At 34.0% G+C, this 26,400-nt stretch overlaps 1 protein-coding gene across 1 annotated transcript; it reads right to left on the bottom strand.

Annotated features, from left to right (window-relative positions):
• Positions 1-1,473: 1,473 nt before the first annotated feature.
• On the bottom strand, positions 1,474-15,196 carry LOC149793182 (uncharacterized). Its single transcript, XM_089966311.1, has 5 exons — positions 14,743-15,196; positions 9,138-9,188; positions 8,308-8,355; positions 4,281-4,380; positions 1,474-3,787 (listed from the first exon to the last, which is right to left on the bottom strand). Exons 1-5 carry the CDS (start codon positions 15,101-15,103, stop codon positions 3,307-3,309), a joined length of 1,041 nt encoding a protein of 346 aa, XP_089822437.1. The 5' UTR covers positions 15,104-15,196; the 3' UTR covers positions 1,474-3,306.
• Positions 15,197-26,400: the final 11,204 nt, after the last annotated feature.

Below are 26,400 nucleotides of genomic sequence, written 5' to 3'. Positions count from 1 at the left end.
CATCGATACCCTTATGAATATCACTGTTTAATTTCGTTTTATCTTCTAAAACGGGCACTTAGTTTTGATCATTTTTACCAGAATTTACACTTGAATAAAGACCTTTTAAAGTATGTGCATTCAAGTTTTTTTGCAACGTGCACGTCTGCATTCAGATATGGCCGCAGTTTCCTATCATGGTGCGGTGAATAAACCACACCGTGTACATTGTTTGGTAACTTGTGAGGTAGTTTTGTCAAGAATCCTGATATCAAAGTGTCCTAAAAATCCAAATTGTGCCATTTAAGTAACAAGTCTTTTTGAGATTTCAAAACACAAGTTGCTGGAAACCTTTTCAATTTCTCAAATACCTATTTAGCCATTTTTATACAATATGCGGAGAAGAAAAGAGATGTATGCCATTGTATTTCAGTTGTTGGGTTGTCAAGCTTCAGCGGCCCGTTTTCAATTTATAGTCGATGTAGAGCGCTTTTGTATGTTTACTAATTATACTCGCGGCTTATGGTCAATGTGTACCCAAGTCGTTTCGTACCCAGTAGGAATTGGTCGTTTGGTACCCAAGTTAATGGTCGTTCTGTACCCAAGGTGCTGGTTGATTCTTACCCATTATTGTACACGGTCAAATATACCGTATTGTCATATTTATCACTCCCTCTCTAATTACAAACCTATCTTTTGTCTAATAAACATCCTGCCATACATACTGCATAAGTAAAGCATATCCGAGCAAAAAACTGCCCAAGCACTGACAAACGCATTGCAAATAACAAGAAAAAGGAAGCGTTGACCATGTTTAAATAACAGAATACGTCCTTTCTTTTCCAGTTTTTCAAATCGACAATCATAGCCATTTTTCTTGGCTTTATTCGGTAATTACTAACATGGCTGAAAGGATTACTAATGTTTAGCCACCCAAAGCAATAATTGGCTGAAAACAGATAAAACGGTGTTGCTTAATTAAGTTTGTTGTCTCCAATGACCAAAATAAGTCTTAATTTCAACTTCTGTCGGCTATTACTCCCTGGTACTGAAATTGTCGACTGCTAAGCCATTTTTCTGTAGACTGTCGGCCGCAAAAATATACTTGTACAACCGTTTTGGATAATTTCACAGATCGCAGAAAAAGAAGAAAAAAACAAAGTAGTAACATAATTGAAATTTTCATTTGAAATAACTGAAATTGGCGAGTGGAAAGTTATTTCCATTGCTCAGCATAAAATGTTTTATTTGTTATCCTCCTAAATATAAGGCATATAAATACTCTTGCAGAGAGAGGGGCGGGTAAATATAACTTGGCTTTGCATTATAATACACACACACACACACACACACACACACACATATATATATATATATATATATATATATATATATATATATATATATATATATATATATATATATATATATATAAACCAGAAATAAAACATATATAATGCACTCCAGGTAATACGGAATACATCTGTCACCAAGGCAATGCCTTAAATCAAATATGTAACAGTTTGAAATTTGTAGAAAATATATTTATTTAAATTCTTGGTTATATTTGTACTTAAATGTGTGCAATAAACAACTCTTGTTCTGAGTATGAAATGCCCATAGCAACGGGTAAGAAACGACCATTGTTTGGATACAAAACAACTCATTTAAGTACAAAACGACTTGACCTACTTCATTGTATTCACCCATGCTGTAAGATTCGTGCAAGTTAAAATACATGTACATGTGTGAATTTTCTCGCAGAACAGCATCGCTTGTTGTTATGGTGTCTTCAGCTAGCGACAAAAGTGGGTTACTATAGACACTGAAGTACACTTAAACACCGAATTACACCGAATAACACATGTATTTACATGTCTTCGATGTATAAATCGGTGTACACACATGAATTATGACTTGTGTTTCTTTGAATAGTAATATAGTAATATAATTTCAGTTGATGCCACTAAAACATTTGTGTTTATTAGTACTTTCAAGAATGGACTAATGGAACTCAAGTCTCTCTAGTTCGTCTCAATATCTACTCCAGAAACTTCAAAACGTTCAAAACACAGCTGCTTGAATCATACTTAGAGTACTACAATCAGAGCACACCTCCCTCTTTTTCTGTTCTGTACATTGGCTATCCATTCGATCTAGAATCAAACACAAAATGTGTTCTCTGTACAACGTTTCACTGACAGACTTCAGTCCAACATACCAATCCGACCACACCCATTTGTATACACCAGCAAGATACGTACGCTCCTCTTCTGACAATCGTATACTCATTATTCCCACTATGAAAACGAAGTCATATGGACAACGTTCTTCTGCATACCATGGCCCAGCAACGTGGAAAGAAATGTCAACTGAACTTAGACATACAGACACAGTGATCTCATTCAAGAATGCTCTTAAAACTCACATATTTCGACTTCAAGAACAAACTTAAAGACCTAATGTTTCCTACCTTAAATATTTTCAGCATGATTTATGTTTTCTAATTTCATGGTGTTTGTTTTTTGTAATCATATCAGTATATATGCTTTTGATGTTTTCAGTGTTGTTTAATGTTGTAAAGTGCTTAGAGCTTCTAAAGATTAGGCGCTATACAAAGTCCTCATTATTAATATATAGAGCAAAATCAAATATGATTTGAGCGATTTCGCCAAGTTAAAGGATTCGTCAATCAGTCGTACTTTATTGGACCGGTTGATCGTGAAGTTCCGGAACGAGGGTGGTATGACAAAGAATTATCGTTCCGTAACTGAGTCAAATTCCAGAAAGGACGGTGTACGTCGGTTTAATTCATATTATTCAAACGTTAAAGTAAATATATAATATAATGTCGGCGAATACTTTTGACTATTTTCACTATCATTATGTGCATGTATTACTACAATACTCTGGTTATCGTATCTGTAGAATCTGACAGACTGAGTGACACAATTACATGAATTCAGCTGTAAAATAGGAAAAAGTAAATAAATCATATTTCATTTTGCTTTTCATTGTACTTCGGTGTTATGGTAACTAACAAAATTTGGTGTCTAATTTGTTTATACGATATTAACATCATTTAAGGTGGTCCAAATATATACATTTGGCTCCCGATTATTCCAAACAGATTTCGCTCATTTTAAACAAGTTATATCAACATTTAAAATTCGTAATGTGTTCATATTAGAAAGAATTAACGAATTATGTCCATTCACTATAAATTATATCGAAGAGTTCGAAATCACCCAGATTAGTTTCTTCTGCTCAGAACACGACACTGTGTGCAAAACCAAAACTTTAATTTACATAGATGCATATTCCACTTCAGTTAATGAGGGTATTTGAAAACTCTGTAGTTTGATATGTAGGCACAAAATCTGTATTAACAGGATCTGGGTGAACTGAACCGATGTATTCATCTAATTCTACGGGACACGGATGAACTGGATGGATATACTCATTGAAATCTAGGGGACATGAATGAACTGGATGGGTTAATTCATCAGATTCCACAGGACATGAGTAAACTGGACTGAGGTACCCATCGAATTCTTCATTTATTTTAATATTGTCTGGTCGAAACATCTCTGACGTGTTATTTGTTGCAGCCATTGTTTGTGCACTTAGCGGTTGATCGTTGAGACGTTCAAAATGTGTTACAGTGGCGCAGCTCAGTTCTCCTCTTTCATTACTTTCAATCGTCCAGTAATTTCCTGGCAGGTTTTCCTCCTGCAGCCTTTCGTCTCCATCATTTTTGTTTGCATCCGTGAATGTATGTCTATTTGATACTCTCTCCATACTTAAGCTAGAGAAGGAAATCATAATGTTTACAAGAAAACTAAAAATGCATATATATATATATATATATATATATATATATATATATATATATTGAATCAGCGTTAATCAATACCCAAAGTACGCAAATACGAAGTAAGTAAATGTGAGTGTTAACTATTTTCAAAAAGTTATAGTTATATATATATATAAAAAATGCTTTTTCAGTTTTAGTCGTGCTTGTGTACTTCTGCCATTGAATAGCATTATATCATATTTTAATTATAAAATACTCGACGCTACGCAGTGAGTTAATTTATCACACACACACACACACACACACACACACACACACACGTAAGTCTTAATATGTCTTATATTGCACCACTTGGGAGAATTTAAAAGATGTCTGATTTGTGTATTAAATATACATCTATTTCAAGAAGAAGAATAATGTTTCTCATAATAAATATAATTTTAATTTCTACTTATAGTTTGGATAAGGTGACGATTATATTTACCATTTCCTAATATGATACAGAATGCAGGCGAGGAATGCAAGAGCTAAAATACCTCCCATTCCGAGAATAATATACAGCAAATGGGTTTTGGCAGGAAAATCTGAGAATAAAATTTATACCCATTAACTGAAATTCAAAAGTTGCTTATTAGTGTTATATTAGTTACATAAACCAACTGGCCTCGACTTATTAAACGATTGCAATGAGGTTCTTCCATTTAACAATAATTATTACATAAGTCTGTATAGTGCATATCGTATCTCAGACAGAGTACAATATTGTCACATGCATACATTGTTCATATAAGCAGTAACAGAATTTCTCGCATCAAGAAATGCGACGGAGACATAAATTGGTAAATAGAAAAGGAAACGTGGATGAGGACATGATCACATTATAAATACACGACAAAATGGTAACATCATTTAAGAGTAAACACTGTAATAGAGAGAAAAATCCTGGTCGTCCGAAATATTGAGATTCTGTATCTTTTATTTGCTTGTGGGTAATTTAAAATTGGGAAAGGAAACTGGAAAAACAATACGAAAAGACCTCCATGGCATCAATTTTAATGAATTACCGTCCCCACGATAATACTTTTATCACATCGGGAGGATCTCCTGCAAATATGAGTAAAACAATTTCCACCTTTACCCAAAACTTCCCCATTTCTAATAAGCTCGTCAAAATTCTAACTTCTTGAATGTGGGCAATTATTAGCTTATTCGAATGATGTAAAGAAATGCAAAACTTTCCATACGCATTCACGCAGTTTTACAACGATAACGCATTCATGCAGTTTTACAACGATAACGCATTCACGCAGTTTTACAACGATAACGCATTCACGCAGTTTTACAACGATAATACAATATATTTTATTTAAGAGCTACTTAGAGTATGTTCAATTCTCTTTCACCGATAACACATTTATAAAAAAGGAGGATCGCCAACAGATAAAGCTGTCAACCTGATGAAATTTTGGTACAATATCACTGTAAAATAACGACGAATGTGGCTCCATTATGGATATCGACGAAACGACTAGAATCAGTCCAGAGCAACATATATAATACATCATTTTCACAACCATTTGATTTTCAGATAATAAGATAATTATGAAATTAAATAAACAATCGTGAATATCTAAAGCTGAGAGTTTTTAAATTGAGAAGTTTATGTCATACTTGATTCAACGCTTTTAAAATATCGTCCATACAATATATTTAACATCAAGAGCTTTGCAAATATTTAAAGGTTTCTGCATTTGTATGGGGAAATATGTACGTTTTCTTTCGGATGGATACAGCACGATATCGTGGAGTGCAGTATCCATCCGACAAAATGAGGTCATATTTTCCCATACAAATGCAGTAACTTTCTTATTATATACTCAATTTCTTGTTCTACCTAAGGCTTAATTAAATTAAAAAATACATTACAGGGAACAAAATAATTGAATTTATGCTGTATTCCAAAACAAAAATATACAACCGCAGATTCATCGATACACAACAAAAAATATTAATGCACACATAACTCCGCCCACCAAAATTGGAACTTAGTCGCGCACTCGACATCACTTTCAAAAGGAATTATTGATTTTGTCTACTTAAAATTCAATTTTAGAATCATATTGTGAATGAATGCGCATTGTAACAACTTTTCCATTTGGTCTGGAATGAATAAATTTTGGTATTTTTGTCGATTCTACTAAATGTTTGGAATTATGGACGGGATTTATATGTTTCAATTCTACATAAAGTGCATATGATTTGAGCAACGAGGGAATCGTCTTGAATCATCTGCATGTGTGTTTCTGTTCTGGCATAGAATGTGTGGAATCATAACGTTGGAAAAATATGAACTCTTTCACTTGTAGTTATCCGAAAGATGCTATGGAACATAATGTTGTTTTTTTTTCTTCTTCATTTTGAGTGCAGTAAGGAGGATCTTGTTGTACTTGGAATGTAGTCGAAATTACAGCAAAATTTCGAAATGTTAATTAAGCTTTAGAACCCGTATCATTGCCCATCTAATTCGGATCTGAAGAACTTAGAAAGTACATTTTGAGGAATTCAATATGCAAAAATGTAGGTATATTTATTTGCCATTCTTATTACCAGCTAAAGAAGACATGTTTATCCCTTGCCTCTTGCATGCTCCTCTAGCGATGGTATATCCTGTATCATGTATAGTGTTTATCGCTAGTCTAAATCCGAAACAACATTTTATCAACAAAGTTAACGGGCAAAATTGCACAGGAGCTGGTGTACAACTTTGTAAACAAATCATGTACTCTCATATAGTAGTCTTTAGGTTTCAGTTCATTAGATTTGTTTGTGTCAGCTTTTTCGTTTATTTGAAAGTTGAGATGATAAAGTGAAAAATGTGGACGAGTTTACTGATATGTATCTAATATGTATGCAATATGCGATAGTTCTTTCCCTCGGTATGCTTTACTGTGATATTTGTATATACCCAAGAGAGCACTTGTCATAAGCTGAACCATTCCAATAATGAAAAGTTACAAACATTTCTCCTAAATAACTGATAAATGATCAGAACGGTATTTTCAATACTGCATATCTCACGTTTGTTGTGGACATTGCAAATATCACTTTCATTAATTTGTTTTTTGAACATTTCGTTTGTAACTCAGTAAACTCTTCTACATTGTTGGCTTTCCATCTTTACCTTCAAATAGACGAAACTGCTGCTTTAGTTCATCAAAAAACAAATCTAATAAACTAGACCTTAAAATCTACTATATGAGTGTACGTGGTTTGCTTACAAAGTAGTTCATAAAACACAATACTACTTTTATTCACGCGTGTCGTACGCTTGCGTGCAATATCAAGGTGAACTATTCTGACAATGTAAAGTCAATAAAGAAAAAAGGAGTATATAATAATGTGGCATATTTTAGTCAAACGTTAGTATGTCTTGGCATAAGATACGATTGAGATATATAAAGGAGACTGTATGATTGAAGATAGCTGTATGCATGCTTGAATACAAGTCATTTGTACAATTGTAACTAATTCACTTAATAATGTCATTGCACTATAATTTCACGGATTCGAGCTATCATGCTATTGAAAATAGGTGTGCTATTAACGCTTTCTACTCGGTTAAAATGGTGTCTAAAGGTAGACATGTTTTTCACCTTAGATGCAAGGAGACTGATACCTATATGATTTTCGAAAACGTCTAACGTCAAACTGGGTCAGATTTTGAAGTTTTTTCTAGAATCAAAAAACAAAATACTGTAATATGATTGCATGGCGTGTGATATCGGATTTATCAAGAGCTGCAACATTTTCCAGGGAAGATATAAGTATATATATTTTTTAAAGTATATCATATGGAAGATATAGTGGAAGATTTTATAAGTATTTACTTTCATAAATAACGTGCCAGTCCAAATGTCCGTACGTAGAATTTAGCACATACTAACTCAACTCACTAGGTTGTTTTTTAGAATACGAAGCACATTTGCTTCCCTTGAGCTTATATTAGATTCATTTTAACTTCAATAACAAGTAGCAAGAGAGGTCAATTGTAACAATTTCGGTGACATATGACAACGACGGATTTGGGATATATCAACTGGTATATCACTGCGATATATTACTGCATGACACTAATTCATCAAGTATGATCGAGAAATAAAACACAATGGTACTTGGATATTGAAGTTATAACAACAGAGGACATACTTTTGTGTACAAGTAAGCGAGTCACGTACACTACAATTAAAATCCCTTATTTCACCCTTAGGGGCATAGATCGAACATATTGATTTTGGTCACAAATTTTTTTTCTGCTTGCAGTTAATAAAGCAATAATTGTAAAGAAATTAATACGTACTAAAAGGTTTTCTTTTAAATATTAACGCATTATATTAAGGAACTTGAATGCATACGAAGTGAACCAAGACATTTGGTCAGGACATGCAATAAGAGTACCGTAAGTCTGTCAACGACAGGTTGGTTGAAAATTCAAAAGGTTGTGAGATGTATACCTGCATCAACTTCCAGAGTCATAGCAGCAGTCGTGTGATGATTAATTCCTTACAAAGAAACAAACCAAATAGTTTATTAACGTTCTGCTTTATTCAAAGTTACTTCTATTTGTAGATAAATTTCCTTGAATAAGGGCATAGTAATATTTGCGATGAAAAATAATATTTCTCTTCTCGTTTAATGAAATAAATCAAGGTTACAAACTAATTAGATACGTTTCTTCTCACAAATTCGTGAAATATTTATATTACCTCATTGGTCTTTAAACTGGAAACAATAAAAACGATCAACGGTACCCGATTGTGTCAAAAGATTGTTCAAATTAAAGCGGCGTACAGATGAAATAAATATTCTTGCGGTAGACTTAATTTCGTTTTTATTTATTTAATGTATGTGGTTTTGTTTTATTAAATGGTGCTATCTCTATTTGATGTCTACAGGTTTATATTTTGCAACGTAACAGATTTAAAATCAATCCCCCACGGGTTTCCATCCAGTCAAGAACAGTCCAGATGTAATGCCACTGAAGGCATTCTGCTCCAACAAGGCCCCTACATAAAATGGTCCTGATGTATTGATGTGTTGTTTTGCATTCCCGTAATCTTTCCTTTTTTAGGTCTGAGCAGGTGTTGCACGAGAAATAGTTTGTTTATGAACTTACGTCAATATTGTGCCACCCTATTAGGATGTAGTTAATATATTGCTTAGCTTAACTTTTTAGCAAACAAATAATTAGGATTCTAAACAAGTATCATTGAGATTAGTGCACAACTATTCTTATAAAATTATTTGTTAAATCAAAATGGAAAAGAAGTTTATTTACAAGTACCTTCTGTATCATCATTCTGTCTCAGAGCAGTGGTCGTGTGATGATTGATTCCTGAAAGAAACAGAGTGAATACTGTATTGATTTTATGCCTTTTTCAATAATGCGTATTGCCCTCTCTCCAATTTGATGGATGCTCTGAACTCTAGCCAAATGTCAAGAAATTCTAAGTTACAAAAACAGAAAACGGAAAAGACTTACCTTCTGTATTCTCTTTCTGACTCATCAATGTGGTTGTGTAATAAGTGCTCTCTGAACGAAATAATATCAATACTGTACGAACTTTCTGATTTAGGGAAATACACATGCTGCTTCTGAGCCTAATATGTTGGATGCTGAGAACTGTATTTTGATGTATGAATAAGGTTTTAGACATGTTACGGTTTGCTTAAAATCTAGTTCCCTTCACATTCGATCCTGCAGCATTATTTCTAGCCAACCATATAAGTTCATTCTCAGCATTATGTAAAATAAAAACTTAACATTGTATTCCATACTTTACTTGGCAACCTCACTTTATTGCTTGATGTCAAGCGTTTTCGTTGTTACATTATCCTTGATTAATTATCAGTTTGTTTATCCTAACATTTTGTTGAATACACAAAGATTTAGTCTTTAGTTAAGTAATATCTTTCTCCTTAGTTGAAAATGTAAATAGCGTGTTATGCGCACCAAGCGCATTAGAAGTATATAGCCCATAGGCTTATTGATGTCATCAAACATCAAATTTTTCCAAAAGGAGCTATACATTAGATAACACAAACCCTCAGCCTATAAAGGCTCTGACAACTTCACCGTTGAAAAACCGGGGATTTTATTGAACATGTTCAGTAGACGGGAGAACGAACAAATAAACGAAGAATGCTCTAGTTTAGATGACCTCTATTCATCGTTCCAAGATATAAAAAATAGATCATTGTTATCTGAAGAACAATAATTAAGCCTGAAACATTAATAAATCTGCAATATTATACAAAAATGCATGCATAAAAAGCAAACAACCGAAACAAATCAAATCACTAGCTAATGACATAATTTTGAATAAAGATATGAAATCTACATCAAGCCTGTCAATACATGCACAAGTTTTATTGTTTTTGTATTTGATACTGGATATAACACGATTCCCAGCTAACTGGTATTTATTCGACCATTTGCAAACCACACGGGGACACCGCCAATTATGGAGAGAATAGAAATATTAAAATTCTTCTCTTTTTGGCAGTTTTTTGTCGTATGTATTGAATAATAGACTCACCAACTGTCAGGACCATTCAATTATTTTAAATGAAAACCAAGCCGTTTCTATATAAAAGATATGATGCAACCTATTCAGGTACTGAAACAAAAGTTTCTTCTCACATGCAAATTTAGCAAGCTATCCGACGCAGGTTGGCGCATTGAAAACTTGACATAAACACGTTACAAATGTTACAAACAGGAGTCCTAAGTAAGATTCCATAATCAGAAATTGGCCCTTCTTTGCACGTGTATATGGATTAGATTAAAATTAAAACCTTTCCTTAATTGTATTCACTTTGGTTCTTAACTAATTTGAAAATTATTCTAACATTCAAAGACTAGTACAAGAATAGAGATTGGCATTGATATGGTATGATTATATTCACAAATTATTATTTCCTTGCAGCTAACACCATATTTTGTCAGTTAATTGAAATTCAATTATCCTATGTTTATGTTTATTTATATTTCATCTTTTCAGTATTTTCCCCACTAATGTACAACAAAAATCATTAACTGGAAATGTAAAGTACAGGAACTGTTGATCAAAGTGGTAAAAACTTTGGAAAATTAAAGCAAAAACAGTACACTCTGGAAGAACCTGTTTTCCCGATGTAGAAGTAGAGACATATGAGATTTCAGAAATACAACCACCTACTCCAGTACCCTCAGTAACTGACGAAGAAAATATTGATTACACACCCAGAAGTCAAGCAAACAAGAATTACATATCCGTAGGAGAATGTCCTTCTCAGCCAAAAAGTATCGAAGTAGTAATGGAAAGATTAGAAAGAGCACTTTTACTCGAGAACCCAAACATGACCCAATACAATCTAGAATGGACCCAGTGTCACTCATAAAGTAACCTGAAATATCAAACAGCCGCAACGAAAAACCAAATCCAAGACAACAGCCAATTTAAACAAAATGATCTGAAATTCAACAACAGAAATAAAAGCGGCAACAACAATCTCATTCACGATATAGAATGCAATCTCCAGATAATATTTCGCAAAACATTTTACAGCAAACATACATTTCTTGGAATGTAAATTATTGCTATTTTAGATCTCATCACCTGGCTCAATTATTTTAATATATCATAAACAGTTTTATTTTTTTTAAACAAAACACATCATATCTTATCAAAGTGTGATTAGAGCAATTTCTTTAAACAGCATAGCATTGAGAAAAACAAAATATACAAGGGAAAAAATATATTTTTGTTTGTTCCAAAGAAGATATTACATGACTAATACTTTACGATTATATATGGATGAAAGATTCAGTGGATGAGTAAATGGATGTATATGTAAAAGAAATGTAAGTGTAATGAAAATCCAGCAAAGCAATTTTAAGAGGCTATACATGGAGCAATCTTTAACGTCAAACTATAATAACAGTGGAAATATTTTTGAAAAGAGACTAATTCACATAAAAAAGTAATAATTGATCTTTGATAAATGCATACGTACCATCTTAATCCTATATATCTAAGTTAAAATTAATAAATATAATTAACTGCATACATAAAAATTCTTTGAAAAATATATGTGCATAGAGGACATCTTAATTCCGAAGAAAAAGAAGTAGACAGGAGCACGGATTCCGATGAAATAAAAAGGAATATATCAAAACATAATGAATCTAATTGAAAACAAACAAATTTAATAGATGGCTATAGGATGTGAAACACCGCAAAAAACGAGAACATACGTTTACATACAAAAAAATTTAAGGACTTAACATATATGAATTTTATCCAACACAAAGTGTAAAAGATCTAATATATATATATATATATATATATATATATATATATATATATATATATATATATATATATATATATATATATATATATATATATATATATATATATATATATTGTTTCTGCTTTATGGATTTAACGTTATTTTTCAGCACATTATTGACTTTACATGCAGGCCATTATTACTGGTAGAGTAGGAAGTGGGAAAATTTCCATAAAGAACCACCGACCCACGGGAAGCTGCTGGCAAATTTTCTCACATGTCCACACTGATTGAGTCCGAAACTCGAAAAGAATAGGACTTAGGTGAGATGGCAATGACTGGTAAAGGCGAGCGCTTTCAACGGCTCGGCCACCTGGAGCCTCAATAAATAAAGTAACAATTTATATTCAGTTTCCAGTAAGTACGTTATTCACAGTTTTGGGAACACTGAAATATGCAATATGCAATTATAATAATTATATACTAGAAGATGAATATTAGTAAATTCAGGTAAAGCAAAGCTTCAAAATTACAGTATAAGTCATCGCCTTCCATTTTGGATTTTTCGTCTGGACTCGAACTTGAATTCGTCAGAACATTTCATTACTAGGACGTCTAAAATTTAATTCGTGGATTATTCTTGGATTATGTTTGGATTTGATTCTTAAAACCATAAGTTCTTATTTTTTAATTTTTATACTTTTTTTCTTCCCAGGGATATAAATTATTTGTCAAATGTCTCAAAGCTTGTTGTTTTCCCTCTTTCTTTTGCTACTGTTTATTAGAGTCCAAATTCGTAACTTAAGTTTTAATAATATTTTCTTACCCTTATTTATCTGCAGCATATATTTGTTTGTAATATCACGGTGTTTGATTGTTATTTCTGAAACTGGCTATATACAAGCAAGAGACAGTACGAGGAAGGATGAGTTCGCAAGTTAAGTGACCATCAAAGTAGCACGATAGCCTCGGGGAACTGGCTAGGACGGGAAGACTCCCTGAAGGAACACTCCCTATATATATATATATATATATATATATATATATATATATATATATATATATATATATATATATATATATATATATATATATATATATATATATGTGTGTGTGTGTGTGTGTGTGTGTGTGTGTGTGTGTGTGTCCATCAAAAGGAGGCACGATTTTGTTAGAAAACAGTGTGTGGCAAGATTCCCTGAAGGAAATGACTGTCACAACAAGGCTCGATTTCTGCAGGGAATTAGTCATACATAGCTGTGTCTGCCATGGTTGCAGCTGGGAAATGGTACAATATCAGCAAAAGACAAGAAAAGCACAAGGTCTTCTAGAGTGCTGAACATATCCACATATGTCGTAAGATCTCTCTGTTGAAATGGATCAATAAATAAATATATACGTAGAGTGCGACATTGATACTCTTGAGTAATTATTTCTGTATCATACAGAGGTAGGAATCCCTCGGGAACACGTACAACTGGATAAGTATACGTAGCATAGTGTAGTAAGATTTCCTTGCGGAAGTGGTCACCTAAAGCATGATTACAATTAATACGAGAAGTGAATGTTTAAAATATGGTTCTCAAAGTCGTCGGTACCGCCCCTTCGATGGCAGTGAGATTGCCGAGGGTGGTGGGGGCGCTAATGCTGAATAGTACTTTTTACGGAGTAAGGTAGGGGCGCTGAGGATAACCAAGGGGCGGTGCCCTGAAAAAGTTTGGGAACCACTGTTATATATGATTATATAATATAATCATAAATGGTGTTCAATCTGTTTATAATATTTTGTATGTAAAAAGACATGGCTACCACACAGAACACGTCTTAAAAAGATATTTGTTTCGTTTTCCAGAATTTAAAATGCTTGTGAGGACATACTATACTGAAGGAGCTTTCCTTCTATACAAAGTCTTTGGGTGGCCGAAAGGAACACAAATTATGAAAGTTCCCTTATGAAAAGTAATGCAATTAGTACAGATGTCCTTGTAGAATATAAGTGAGCCAAGGTGATGCAAAAATTTGTATAACAGAACTGGAAAAAGGCTGATAAAATAATGTTTCGAACAACATCAAGTATATAGTATAATTATAATTTCCGGTTGTAGACACATATGGCCTACATTGAACTTGCCGCTATTTAAGATTGGACGGTGTATACTACTAAACAATTTTACGTATTTACCTACATTATCCATGCCTCTTTTATCAAAACAAAATATTCTTAGAACTGACACAAGATTTACATTTATAAAAATTATCAGCAATAAAGGTCATTACAAAATAAATCTTAAAAATATACCTGGCGGGCATGCACCATGTTTCACCGGAAACTCAAACGAATGAAAGGTAAGTAACGAATGAAGGGTAAATAAGGAACTATTTTCACTACAGCACGTAAGTATGAGCGCATAGAAGCTACAGAATAATGTCCTTTTCCTAGCAAATAACATAAAAAATAGATATTGCATAATAGTGCTGGCTAATAAACAGTAACATTTGAAGTCTGGTTCCATTCTGAGGGTAGCAAACCTCGTATAATTCAATATTGCGTCAGAAGTTACTATTTGGCTTGTCGCAAATCTAAGTGCTTACTTAAATTCAGCGGTACATACCAGTCGTGTGTAGACTAACACTCTCATCCAGGTCATCTAAATTCCATGATCGTACCACCCTGTACGTCCCTGCGTCATTTTCTGTTAAGTTCAAAACGTTTATCATCACCGCTACGTTTTGAGACGTATAACGTTCAGAAAAACTCACTCGATACGGTGGTTCACGTGGAACAGAAGGTTGGTTGTTGGGGAAAAACCGATGGATACGTGACCCGTTATGCAGGATAAAGACAGCATCATTCTTTATAATGCCGAATGTCCATGAAAAAGATATATTTTGTCCAATTATGCCTGATACGATTCTTCCTTCTGAGACGCTATAGATTGCTAAGCAGCAGAATACAAGATGTAAGAAAGACATATTCCTCTCTACTCCAATGAAATGCTTACGTGTTACTAATTTCGCCTTGATGTAAGTTAATACATGAAAGACAACGATTAAAGTTGTAAGCTGTTATACATAATATGTTCAAACAATGAAAGGATGTCCTTTCCAGCATACCGTAATGACAGTCTTGATGATCATGATTGTATAATGGACTCTGACTCATCAATCCGTTATAGTCTGCACACAGTAACCTTGTAATATACGATTACCACTATTAAAAAGAATCTATGTAATTTCAGTCGTACTTCATTTCAAAGCTTATAGCACCATTCACAATATAACCTTCATGAGAAAGCATTCTTCAAAAAGTCCGACATTCATTTGCGTTTGGAGTACTTATAGAACAAAATATCAAAGAGATTACGACATGAAAACAATGAGAGAATGAAAGGACGGCTCCACACTATGCGCTGAACTCGCGATAGGAATAGCAATATACGTCAGTTTGTATTTATCAGTATTTTAACCGTGAATCATTCTTTCCTGGTAGGGTCAGAAATAAATGTACCACTGTTGTATGCATCTAAGAATACGCGGAAATGAATCAGAAGTTAATAGCTATAGAGGATGAGACGAAAATTATATATATATATATATATATATATATATATATATATATATATATACACACACACACACACACACACACACACACACACATAAACTTAACTATTTATACTTTTAAAAAGCAGGGAAAATCACGAAATAAAAATGAAAGATAAAATATAATCAGATGAAAAACACTATAACAATGTGCAGTGATTTTGTGGTGGTATCATAATAGCATAAATGTATCAAAATAATTCATGGTGTGACGATCCAAGTTAAAACTTGTTATCCATATTGAGAACCGAACCCAACTACTTTGACCTAATCTCAAGGCTAAATACAAAGGAGGTAAATCATGAGTGATTAACAAAGTGTAAATACGATAGGAGAATGCGAGACTGTGGTTGGGATGGTTGGGGTGATGATTTGGTTGTGAATTTGCTGTATCATAGAGCCACGCATATCTACACAACAAATTGGTCGACGGTGAAAGAAGATATAATACAATGCAAAAGAAACGTTTGTGAAACTGTAAATGAAACATGAATGGCTTCTAATTTGGAAATGCCAGCATTTGCCTATATTATTCAAAACGATTGTTATTGTAAAACGAACATTGCCTCCCGCCGCAATTTCGTTGAGGAGTTTGTCCAGGCTAGAATTCAGAAATTGCAACAAGTCAATGAACTGGAGCTGACCTAACTGAAATGTCATGCATTTATTATTTTGCTGGGAATAGCGACATCTTGTATGATCAAGTGAACATCATATCTGAGAAGATTATGAAGCACAACCGAAGTTCTTATTCACGATGGGTAAATTTGCAGTTGCAAGTTGCATGCGCTGTGGGCAGCTCCTTTGTGGGCTCCATTAATGTGAAAGTAATCACTCACCTTTTCGTCATTGGAATTGAAAGTTCAAGCACATATCTATCAATGAGTTGCCGCGAATGTCATCATCATGCATAATCATGTTTGACAGCAGAGAATCCATTCCACAGTAACCTTAAACGATTTAAGAACGCTTTAACTGAGTACTCGTCACGACATAATATGCGTTGCCCAGTCAATTCATCGCATATGACAACAATGTAGCGAACCTCGAGTTTGTTAGGCACATTTTGTCTCCACCGATGACATCTGGACATTGGAACCCACAGGAACGTTCAGGATTTCAAAGTCCGCATCTATGACACACGGGACCTTCATCTTCCGTTTCACCGCGGTGAATCTCACAATGTTTAGCACGGTTTCTCTCTGACCCCTTCACATTAAAAGTCATAATAATAATGCAGTGTCGCCACATAAATTTTCTCTCATTCGCCAAAGATGTTTTATTAGCATACAATTTTACTGCTCGCGTCTTGGTCATGCAACAGCCGAAAATCAATTCTGAACCACCTTCATGAATCTGTTATGTGCGACTGTGGATAATTAAATATGTCGGAGGCATTTGTTCAAAGCTAGTACATTTAAGGGGACGTCAAAGTTCAAACGTTTTGATGTTAGTAAATTGCACATGAAATTCAATCTTGCTATTTATATATATGATGGCTGGCGGGACAAAATCGCTGATTTGAAACTCCGGTTGTAGTTGTTCTCTATGTTTATCTCTACCCACAGAGGAATGGACGCTGGTGTTGGAAAATAACTCCACCCGGCAGAAATGCTTGTATGACAGAAACCCAAACATGAATTTGTGCGCATCTGGAAAGAGCCCACCATGAACCTTCTCATGAGTACATATCTGTCTTGTTGATGATCATTGCAAATCCTTTATCGATTTCATACATGATGGCCTTGGTATCACTGCGGCTCAAGCCCCCGAGGTCACCACTCAAATCCTACTCGCGTGAGATTTTGACTTCGTCGTTTGAGCCTGGCATAGTAAAATCCGTACCAAGAACAATGTTCACCGTAAACCCCGACGTGAGTGCTGTTAAGTCTTTGTGATGCGGTATTGATATTCTAAAGTAGCTTAGCAGAGTTATTGCCTGGTTTGTATGCGTGTTGAATTATTACCCGCTAATCTTAGAGGCCACCAACGCGCTTGCACGACTTAAATTTGGGACTTGAACTCCTTAGTGAGAATATGCTACAGCCTCAGCGGTGACAGTAGCAGCGACACGACGGCGATTCTATTCATCAGCAACAGAAAATGCAATTTTGGTCCGCTTGACTGGTGAAGAAATTGTTATACGTAACTTCTCTGCGGTTGTAAGGAGGGTGTAGGGAGCCGTCATAATTTAGTATGCCAGCAAATATATATTTGCTTATTAGGCGAAACAAGTTTAGAAATTATTTATCTTTATCAGGATCAGAAACCGCATAAGATTGTATCCTGGATATTAGTACGTTGACTCATTCTTATTTTTCCTTGGGCTTTTCCTTTACAACATCGACGGCTTTTTCCTCAAAGAGATTTCCACATTCGAGCTCGAATGTATTATCGGTGGCATTGACACGTCTTAGCCAGTGCCCGCGATAATACGTGATGTATAGCTGATTACGTGACTTGTACCGGTATGAACAGGCAACGCGTGCAAGTTAGATCTACAATATTCGCACCGCATGTTTTGCAGCCGACGTATAAGCGGGTTTCTGAAACGGTTTCTCTACCAAGACAAATGTGATTACAGTGTGTGGTTTAACTGAATGTGTAACTATAAATACAACTGAAATTATTATTATGTACTTTGGTCTAACGTATTATCCTCTGTCATATCTGGGAAATGAATAAAAAGTTATGCGTGATCATTTGCAAAATATAAATCTTATGTTACTGTTAATATAAACTATTTGCGCTGTTTCGTTGTAATATATACGTAGGGCAATGGGGACAATCTGTCGACCGTAATATTTTCCATTTATCTAAATCATTTGGTATTTTTCATAAAAAAGGTAGTGATTGGCATATATACTTTTGATACATTTGATACCCATTGTAACGTATCGATTCAACATAAAGCGGATGATACTATACACATTGCTAATAATCAAAAGGATATAGCTCTTGGATAGTGTAAAAAAGCTTTATAACTGCATGTTTCAGGAGGAAAATCAAGGCAGTAAAAACTTTGGGTTTCATTTTCTTCACATCATGGGAAGTTGGCTTCGGCAATAAAGAAAATGTGCAAGAAACCAAATACTATTATTACTAAGTATATCCATATATTGCACTTGCAAGTTATGGTTTGAAGGTTTGAAAACCTGGAATAAATTGAAAAAGTACTTGCGAGCTTTGTAAGCTGTACCTCACGTGTTACAAAGTGTGCCATGAAATGTATTATTTATAGCAAACTGCTATGACACCCGTTATCTAATTGTAGATGAACCACAATGATTATCTTTTGGTCAAAATTTACTACAATAAATCTTTATAGGTATTTTGAACAGATTCTTGCTAAAAAAAGGTGAATTTAAATAAAAAATAAACAAAACAAAACCACTTTGAAATTTAGGACTCTTGACACTCTTCTATGTTCTAGTTTTATAAAATATTTTTAAAGCAAAATGCTTTTACGAATATATTTTAATGGTGTTGAAACAATTTTCCTAAATTAGAAATCCTGGTGAGCTAAAACTCTAACTATACATATATCAGATGGGAAATAGGGATTCTGGCAAAATACAAATAGTTATGACAGTAAAATGTGTGGTCTCCTTGGAAAATGTTGTGAGTTTTACAGCAAGTGTAACGAACCCTAAATTTCAGATTCCTATGAACCGTCAGAAATGTATCTTAGCTAAAGAACTAGAAGTGTTATCCTTACAAAAAGATCTTAATTATGTGCATGTTACTGTTCATATTCACTCTTCCCAGCCTTAGTCCCTGTCGATAATAACATAACCTCGTTGGCTTTTGAAAACAATGGATTATCAGGTAATCATATATACAGTGGTAAAAGAAAAAGAGATCAAACAGTTGTTTCTGTTGTTTCAGTAACTATGCACCACTCTTTGGGAATCACATAAAGAAAATTCAAATGAAAGCAATTTAGTTCCTGAAATATTGTATCAAAACAAAATGTTAATAGTATAGCTGACTTAATGCACTGTAGTTTTTTTAAAAAAACAATACAACAGTTAAACGGATTAAATTATTTTCCTTAAACTTCCATTATGTTAATTTGTATTCAAGAGATTAAACACGCAAGTATGATGAAATATTGCGTGCATGCCTGTGAACAAAATATCCAAATGATTAAGGGAAGAATGATTAACTAGCGATTACTGGAGATAAACCAACTGCCGTTTATTGTACAGCAAGCATAATTTTCATTCACTTTCTCTGTACTCATCTAATAAATTGAATTTAATAATGTCATTAAATGACAGTTCATGAATTTTCTGTAGTTTAAGTTTGCAGATGTATGATCTATATGTCAATATAATTATATAATGACTGTGAAATCATAAACCTTTGATTTTATATATCAAAAAGGAGGAATTGCAAAATACTAGTATATGTCTGTGTAATCTTGACATTGATTTTAATTACATATGATGTAAATTATGTTTCCTTAATATATTTGGGCAATATACCAGTTGTTGGAATACAAATGATAGTCGTTTAAGTTTATAGCTTTTGACCACATATCAGCACGCAGCGATGAACAGGGATGAATACCGTAAATAGTAAAATAACAAAAACACATATATCTTACCCGATACAAATCCGGACACTAGAACACTAAAACATGATTTTACCCTTCTTCTCAAAATCGTTTCCCTCATTCAATTATAGTTTCTTTTACAGATACACACATACACAAATGTATATTGATACGTGTACATATACTTTTATACCAACATATAAGGCAATCTTAATAGCGTAGAAAAAGGTAGCTATTTTTAAAATTAAATTCTTTGGAATACTTGGATTTGATAACAACAAATATGCCATTGTTTATTCAGTACATGCATCTCTTTAAATACGCGAGTATAGGTACATTACATAGTAACCAGCTCTGGTGCGCTATGATTCAAGAGCAAAGATGCTAAGTTCAAATACCTAAGAAGCAAGAAAACTTGCATAGGGAAAAGTGAAATCAGTTTATATGGGGTTATAAAGATTGTTCACTTTGTCATTTGTTCTGCCAGCTGTATTCGAGACTGACCAAAACGTTTTGCAATTATCTTCCAAACATACATTTTGGTTGCAGGCGCGAATGCTATCAGAAAACTTAAATATATATTCAATTGTTACAAGCAGGTTTTAGTAACAAATCAGCTGCTACCATATGTACCGTGTATTCCAAAAGAGAAATCGTACCCACCAATTCCCTTAATATTGTGCAACAAATTTACTGTATAAAATAAGGTAACACGTGTAATTTGATTCCCAGTAAGGAAGTGCTTGAATGTGTGTGTGTGTGTCTGTGTGTGTGTGTGTGAGAGAGAGAGAGAGAGAGAGAGAGAGAGACGTTGATGTTAGTTTTTTTTTATGGAGTCACCGTGGTTGCTTAAATGTCGCAACAGCCAGTTGACAGTTACTTGTTGTCAGTAAATGAAACGGATTCAAGTTATGAATTCAGTTAGAATATCATGACCATGCTTGCATTAGAATGTCTCGAATTTATTGCTAATATTGTATATGCTATTTTGAAGGCCTTTTGTCTTAAATAAAAATTTCTGCTTACTTTTGTTTAGCGGCCACTAGTGCTAAAATGATAATATATAGCTATCTACATTGGCAATAACTTGTGCCGTGATATACAGTTATTTAACAGGCATAATATTTTACAAAAAAATAAATATTTGTAATAGGCATAATATTTGACAAATTAAACGAAGAAAAAAAATCAAATATTATATTTTTCTTGAATCCTGTATATATCCAAGTAGGATCCTCATGTATACATGCAGCTGTTATCTGCAGTACTGACCAATAAGGACCAAAACTCAGGACATAACTGGTCATGTGGTCAGTCACCCGTAAAAAAACATGATAAACTGACTGGTTGGCATTTAGGGATAGAGCACAAAATACATACATTTATTTAGCAGCACGTTAGATTTGCTCTGTTTACTCACAGGAAAGCAAGTCCTACGAAGAAATACTGAACTTGATTCTGACATCACAGGGTGTCAAAAATGACATTCGGACATGAAAATTACAGGTAGAAATTTGGGGTTGGGGGTGCATAAACATCTTCTGCTATGAACTGTCATTGACTTATCTGGTCAAGTGGATATTATTCTTATTCTTTGTTTTAATATAGCTATCCGAAAATATGGACCTTTTTGATCTCACTTGTATATTTTTATTTTGTATGATTTCTTATACTAGGTCTCTGATTGCGGCATTAAAGTTGTACATAAAATCTGGCCCCTGCCCCCTTAACATCTGCGCTGAAAACCAATTTTCATGCCTGAAACGCGCGTCGAAGCAATATTGAGTCTGGTGCGTATGACATTATTCGGGATTATACTTATTACACCTCTCCCTCGATAACTCGCGCAGAACGGGGTCCACTAACATAGACCGCACTATAAGCGAGGCGCAATATACCGAGGGACCTCCAAATATTGAGAGGAAAAAAACGCTTTGACATCGAAAAAAAACGAGCGGGGACGGACCTGCGTTAGGGAACTTGGCCGTTTATTGACTGAATCTTCAATTTACAATCACGTCGATAATGAATTTTAATAACGCGCTTTTTCTAATAATGTTGTTTGTTATTCTGTTTAAATAACATTTATTTTCAAAAGTCCAACATATGAAAGATCGTTCCAACTGGTTTCAACAAACATCACGTATACGCGACATAATCTGTGTATTACGTCACTGCTTTTTGTTTTCTTGATGAGTCTGGTTCCCATAGTGGTGTTTAATATGAACCTGCCAAACGAGAGTCCACAAAGCAGGGAAATAGATTAACTGTTGATAAACATCCAAACAAGGTTCCTTTTTCTAAATATATATATATATATTATTATTTTTTTTGAGGGTGGTCTCACCTGTTTGATCTTTGCAGACCAGTTAGTGAGGCCCTCCTGCCCTACATGTTAATGGTTGCTATATTGTATGTGTTGTTATAATGTATGAATTGTTTTATTACACAGGTTTGGGAAAGTGTTATTAATTTTTCAAGAAATTTTTATTATTGTTTTTGTTAATTTTGTTAAAAATATGTTTTGATTGTATTTTTATTCACTTCTTCTTTTTTTTGCCCTTTTATTTTTCTCTTCTCCTTTCTCTGTTTGATAATCGAGTTTCTGTGTTTGATGTTGTTACTGATTTTTATATATATTTTCCGGTATTTTGCTCGCCTCTCGCAGTGCTCTCTTGTATCTTCCTTTTTCCAGTGTTAATTGTTGCTTCTTTGATTCTTTTACTATTTGTTCTTCTGTTGTTTTTGTTTTGGTTTTTGTAAGTGGATTTGCTAGTTGTGCTGGTTCTGTGATCGTTGTTTGTTGTACTGGGAGCGTTGGTTCTGTTTTCCCTGTTGTTGTTAGTGGTATTTGTGGTATCTGTTGAGTCTTGTTTGTTCGCTCATTTTGATGCATTTCTTTTGTTTGTCTCTCTACCAGTTCTTTCTAGTGATTTTGGTGATGTTGTTCTTGTTGATGTTGTTGTTGCTTTTGTCCTTGTTGCTGCTGTTGATTTTTCTGCCTTTGTTTTGGAGTTGGTTTTTCTTGCTGCTGAAGTTGCCTGTTCTCAGACACCATCCCTTGTTGGTTCTGTTGCTGTTGTTGTTGTTGGTTCCTTTCTTGTGATTATCTAATTTCTGTTTGTGTCTGCTGATTTGTTGGGCATTTAAAGGGTGTATGTCCTGTCTTCTCACATCTGTTGCATTAGCGGTCATAGATACATCCTTTATACCATGTTTTTGCTAGGAATCCATAAATGAAGAAAGCTCTCTTTGTTTCTTTCAGTTTGATTTTTTTCAATTTCTAATATTCTTATCCCATTATATACTGTTGTTAGAGGAATCTTTGCCAGTCTCGATGTTATTACGTTCATGTTGAATTTCTCTTCGAAACGTTTCATCACTTCCTCTAATGGAATTTCTAGGGGAATGTCGGTCAAATGTAGTTCTCTTGTTTGTTGTTTTACTCTCCTTAAAATAGGCGATCGTTCCTTAACCCTGACTTTTTCTTTTCGCACATATATCTCTCCAAATGGTAGTATCGGTGTTTTTCCTTTGGGTCTAATGATGTATCCTTTGTTGATTGAGTACAATCTATTTACGTAGTCCGGATTTAGTACTTTAATTGCAATCATCACGGCTGATGATCCCGGTATTTTCTCTCCCGGTATATGTGACATGACCAGCTCTTGTGCTCCCTCCTTACACGCACGCTAAATAAAACTCACTTCATGTGTTTCATTTCGTCTAAGCTTGAAGAACTTTTCTAGGCTTTTCAGTTCATTTCTAATCGCCATGCTTTCTCGTGTTTCACTTTGAGTTCACCTTGGTTTTTAATCTGTACCTGTATTTTTGTGTGCTATGATTTATTTTCTTTTTGATTCATCTACTTCATTCCTTGTTCTGCCCTCCAATGTCAATTGTAATCAATTGTAATCCTATTTCCTTTTTCAGAATATGTGATTTTCTTTGCATGGTTGCTTTGTACTGTCCTTTGGGGTGGGGGGTGGTGGGGGGCACTAGACAGATGCCACCCCATTTCTAAAAAAATATTTAAAAAGTATTTTATGTTTGTGTGTTTCCCCCTCAGATATGTTGTATGTTCTATTTAAACAGAATTTTGTATCAAAAATTTAAATTTAAAATTTTGATGGGGTATTTATTTTTCCTAGTGTTATCTACAGGGTCGTTCGTCCGAGCCTGGTTTTATTCACCTTGCTCGAAGTCCCTTCCCTTGAAAATTTGGTGACCTTTGCTAGAGGTCGCCTAAGTCTCAGTGCTTGCTATGTGTATTAGTGCTATATTGTGTTTATGCTATATTTTCTGTATGTTTGAGACAGCAAGTATAAATCAAGTTTTTTCCCAGTTCTCTTATTTCAATTCTTTGGATTTAGAATCCATTTTAATATATTTTATGCTATTTTCCGTTAATTTATTTTCAATTTAGAATTTTGGCGATCGGAACGGTGCAATATATTAGGTTATGAAAAAAAAACTATATTGTTTTATTCGAGTGTTAATCTGTGTCGTTCCTCGCAAAAACTGCTAGAAATAAAATAGATAGGCTGTGCTCGATTCAAGATACACACTTCTTTATTCTCATTTTATTTCTCCTGAATCGAGTTAGGCCTCTTTTTATTATTTTATTAAATTATTTCTTTTAAAAAATCCAAAATTGTTTGTATAACTACAAGATTTAGATTTGTCAACCATACGGTACGGGAGCTGCATGGTTTGAGATAAAGAAGGGGTCAGTGGGGTATTTACTATGTAGTATTCTCTGTTTGTATTTATTTTTTTGTTTTGTCTGTTTATATTTAATATGGGGTGTTTTTTCCAAGACTCTTTCATAGGCCTGTCCACTTCGCGTAGCGCCATGTGACGTAGCTCCATGATGTCATCGCCTTGTACTTTCCCAGTATAGATTCTCTGTGGATTCCCTGTAGTTTCGTATTTTTAGATTTAGTAGATTTTCAAATTATGTATACGAGTTTTATTACAAAACAAAAACAAAACATTTAAATTTTTAAGACTTGAATTTGGGTACTTTTGTTTGGTGAGGCTCATGTCTGGGTCGGGGAATGAGTTGGAGGTTCTGGCCTGTGCACTGACAGTATCACACCCCTAATGGGTAGCCAGCCAATGCTCTCCCTCCATTCCCCTCCCCTTTATGTTCCTTCCTCTCCCCCCAAATACCAATTTCTTGGCAAGTTATTTCATAGTTATCTACCTATCACTAGTATTTGACCATAGTCCCTCATTGTTCCAACAATGTAATCTGTAATTTTATAAAGTGTATTTTTGTCAAATTTCCCATCTAAAAATAAAACATTTTCTCTTTTGCAATTGTCCTTTTTGCATATTTCCCCTTTTAACTTTAGTCTTTCTTCTTTTCTTTTTTCACATTGCGCCATGGTATGGTATTTACTGAAGGGTACGTTTTCACACAGTGGACATTTTGGCGATATTCTGATCATGCGCCTTCTCACTGCCACCTCTCCTGTCAACCATGCATTGTGCATGTATTTGAAGCAGAGGCTTTGAATTTTAAGTGATCCTAATTTGTTCCAGTGTCCCCAGGCTCTTTCCCAATTTACCCTTAAATTTTCTTGTTCTACTTTACTCCTACATTTTTTTGTTGTATCTTCTCTTATCTATTGATATGTATATTTTTCATCCTTTTCCCATAAGTCTGGTTTATCACGATATTTAATCAGTATTTCTATAATATGCCTGAACTTTCTAGGTATTTCTAACTTTATTACTAATTTATTATTTTGATATATTTCCCTCCTATTCCTCGCCGTAAAACCGTACCAGTATATATCTATCTATCTATCTATCTATCTATCTATCTATCTATCTATCTATCTATATATATATATATATATATATATATATATATATATATATATATATATATATATATATATATATATATATATATATATATATATATATCTTCCCACGGTAGGTTGGGTTCAGATATTAATCTTTTAAATCTACTTAAATTATTGGCACATTTAATTAAAATGGGATTAGGTAATGCTAAACCACCACCCCCTTTCTCTCTATAATGTTTCTTTATTTATGTAGTTGGTTTTCTAGTCCCATATATAATTAATAA

Source organism: Sinohyriopsis cumingii, chromosome 8 (genome assembly GCF_028554795.1).
Source record: "Sinohyriopsis cumingii isolate HCF-2022 chromosome 8, ASM2855479v2, whole genome shotgun sequence".
Classification (NCBI taxonomy): domain Eukaryota; kingdom Metazoa; phylum Mollusca; class Bivalvia; order Unionida; family Unionidae; genus Sinohyriopsis; species Sinohyriopsis cumingii.
Note: the sequence above shows the minus strand (reverse complement) of the source record. Positions and strands in the feature narration are given on the sequence as shown.

What these genes read in the sequence shown, in the direction of transcription:
- LOC149793182 (XM_089966311.1), bottom strand. Translation starts at nt 15,103, where the DNA reads ATGTCTTTCTTACATCTTGTATTCTGCTGCTTAGCAATCTATAGCGTC. An exon ending in TGTTAGTCTACACACGACTG is followed by an intron (nt 9,189 to 14,742) that starts GTATGTACCGCT and finishes TGTTTCTTTCAG; the next exon opens with GAATCAATCATCACACGACC. An exon ending in ACAGAATGATGATACAGAAG is followed by an intron (nt 8,356 to 9,137) that starts GTACTTGTAAAT and finishes TTTCTTTGTAAG; the next exon opens with GAATTAATCATCACACGACT.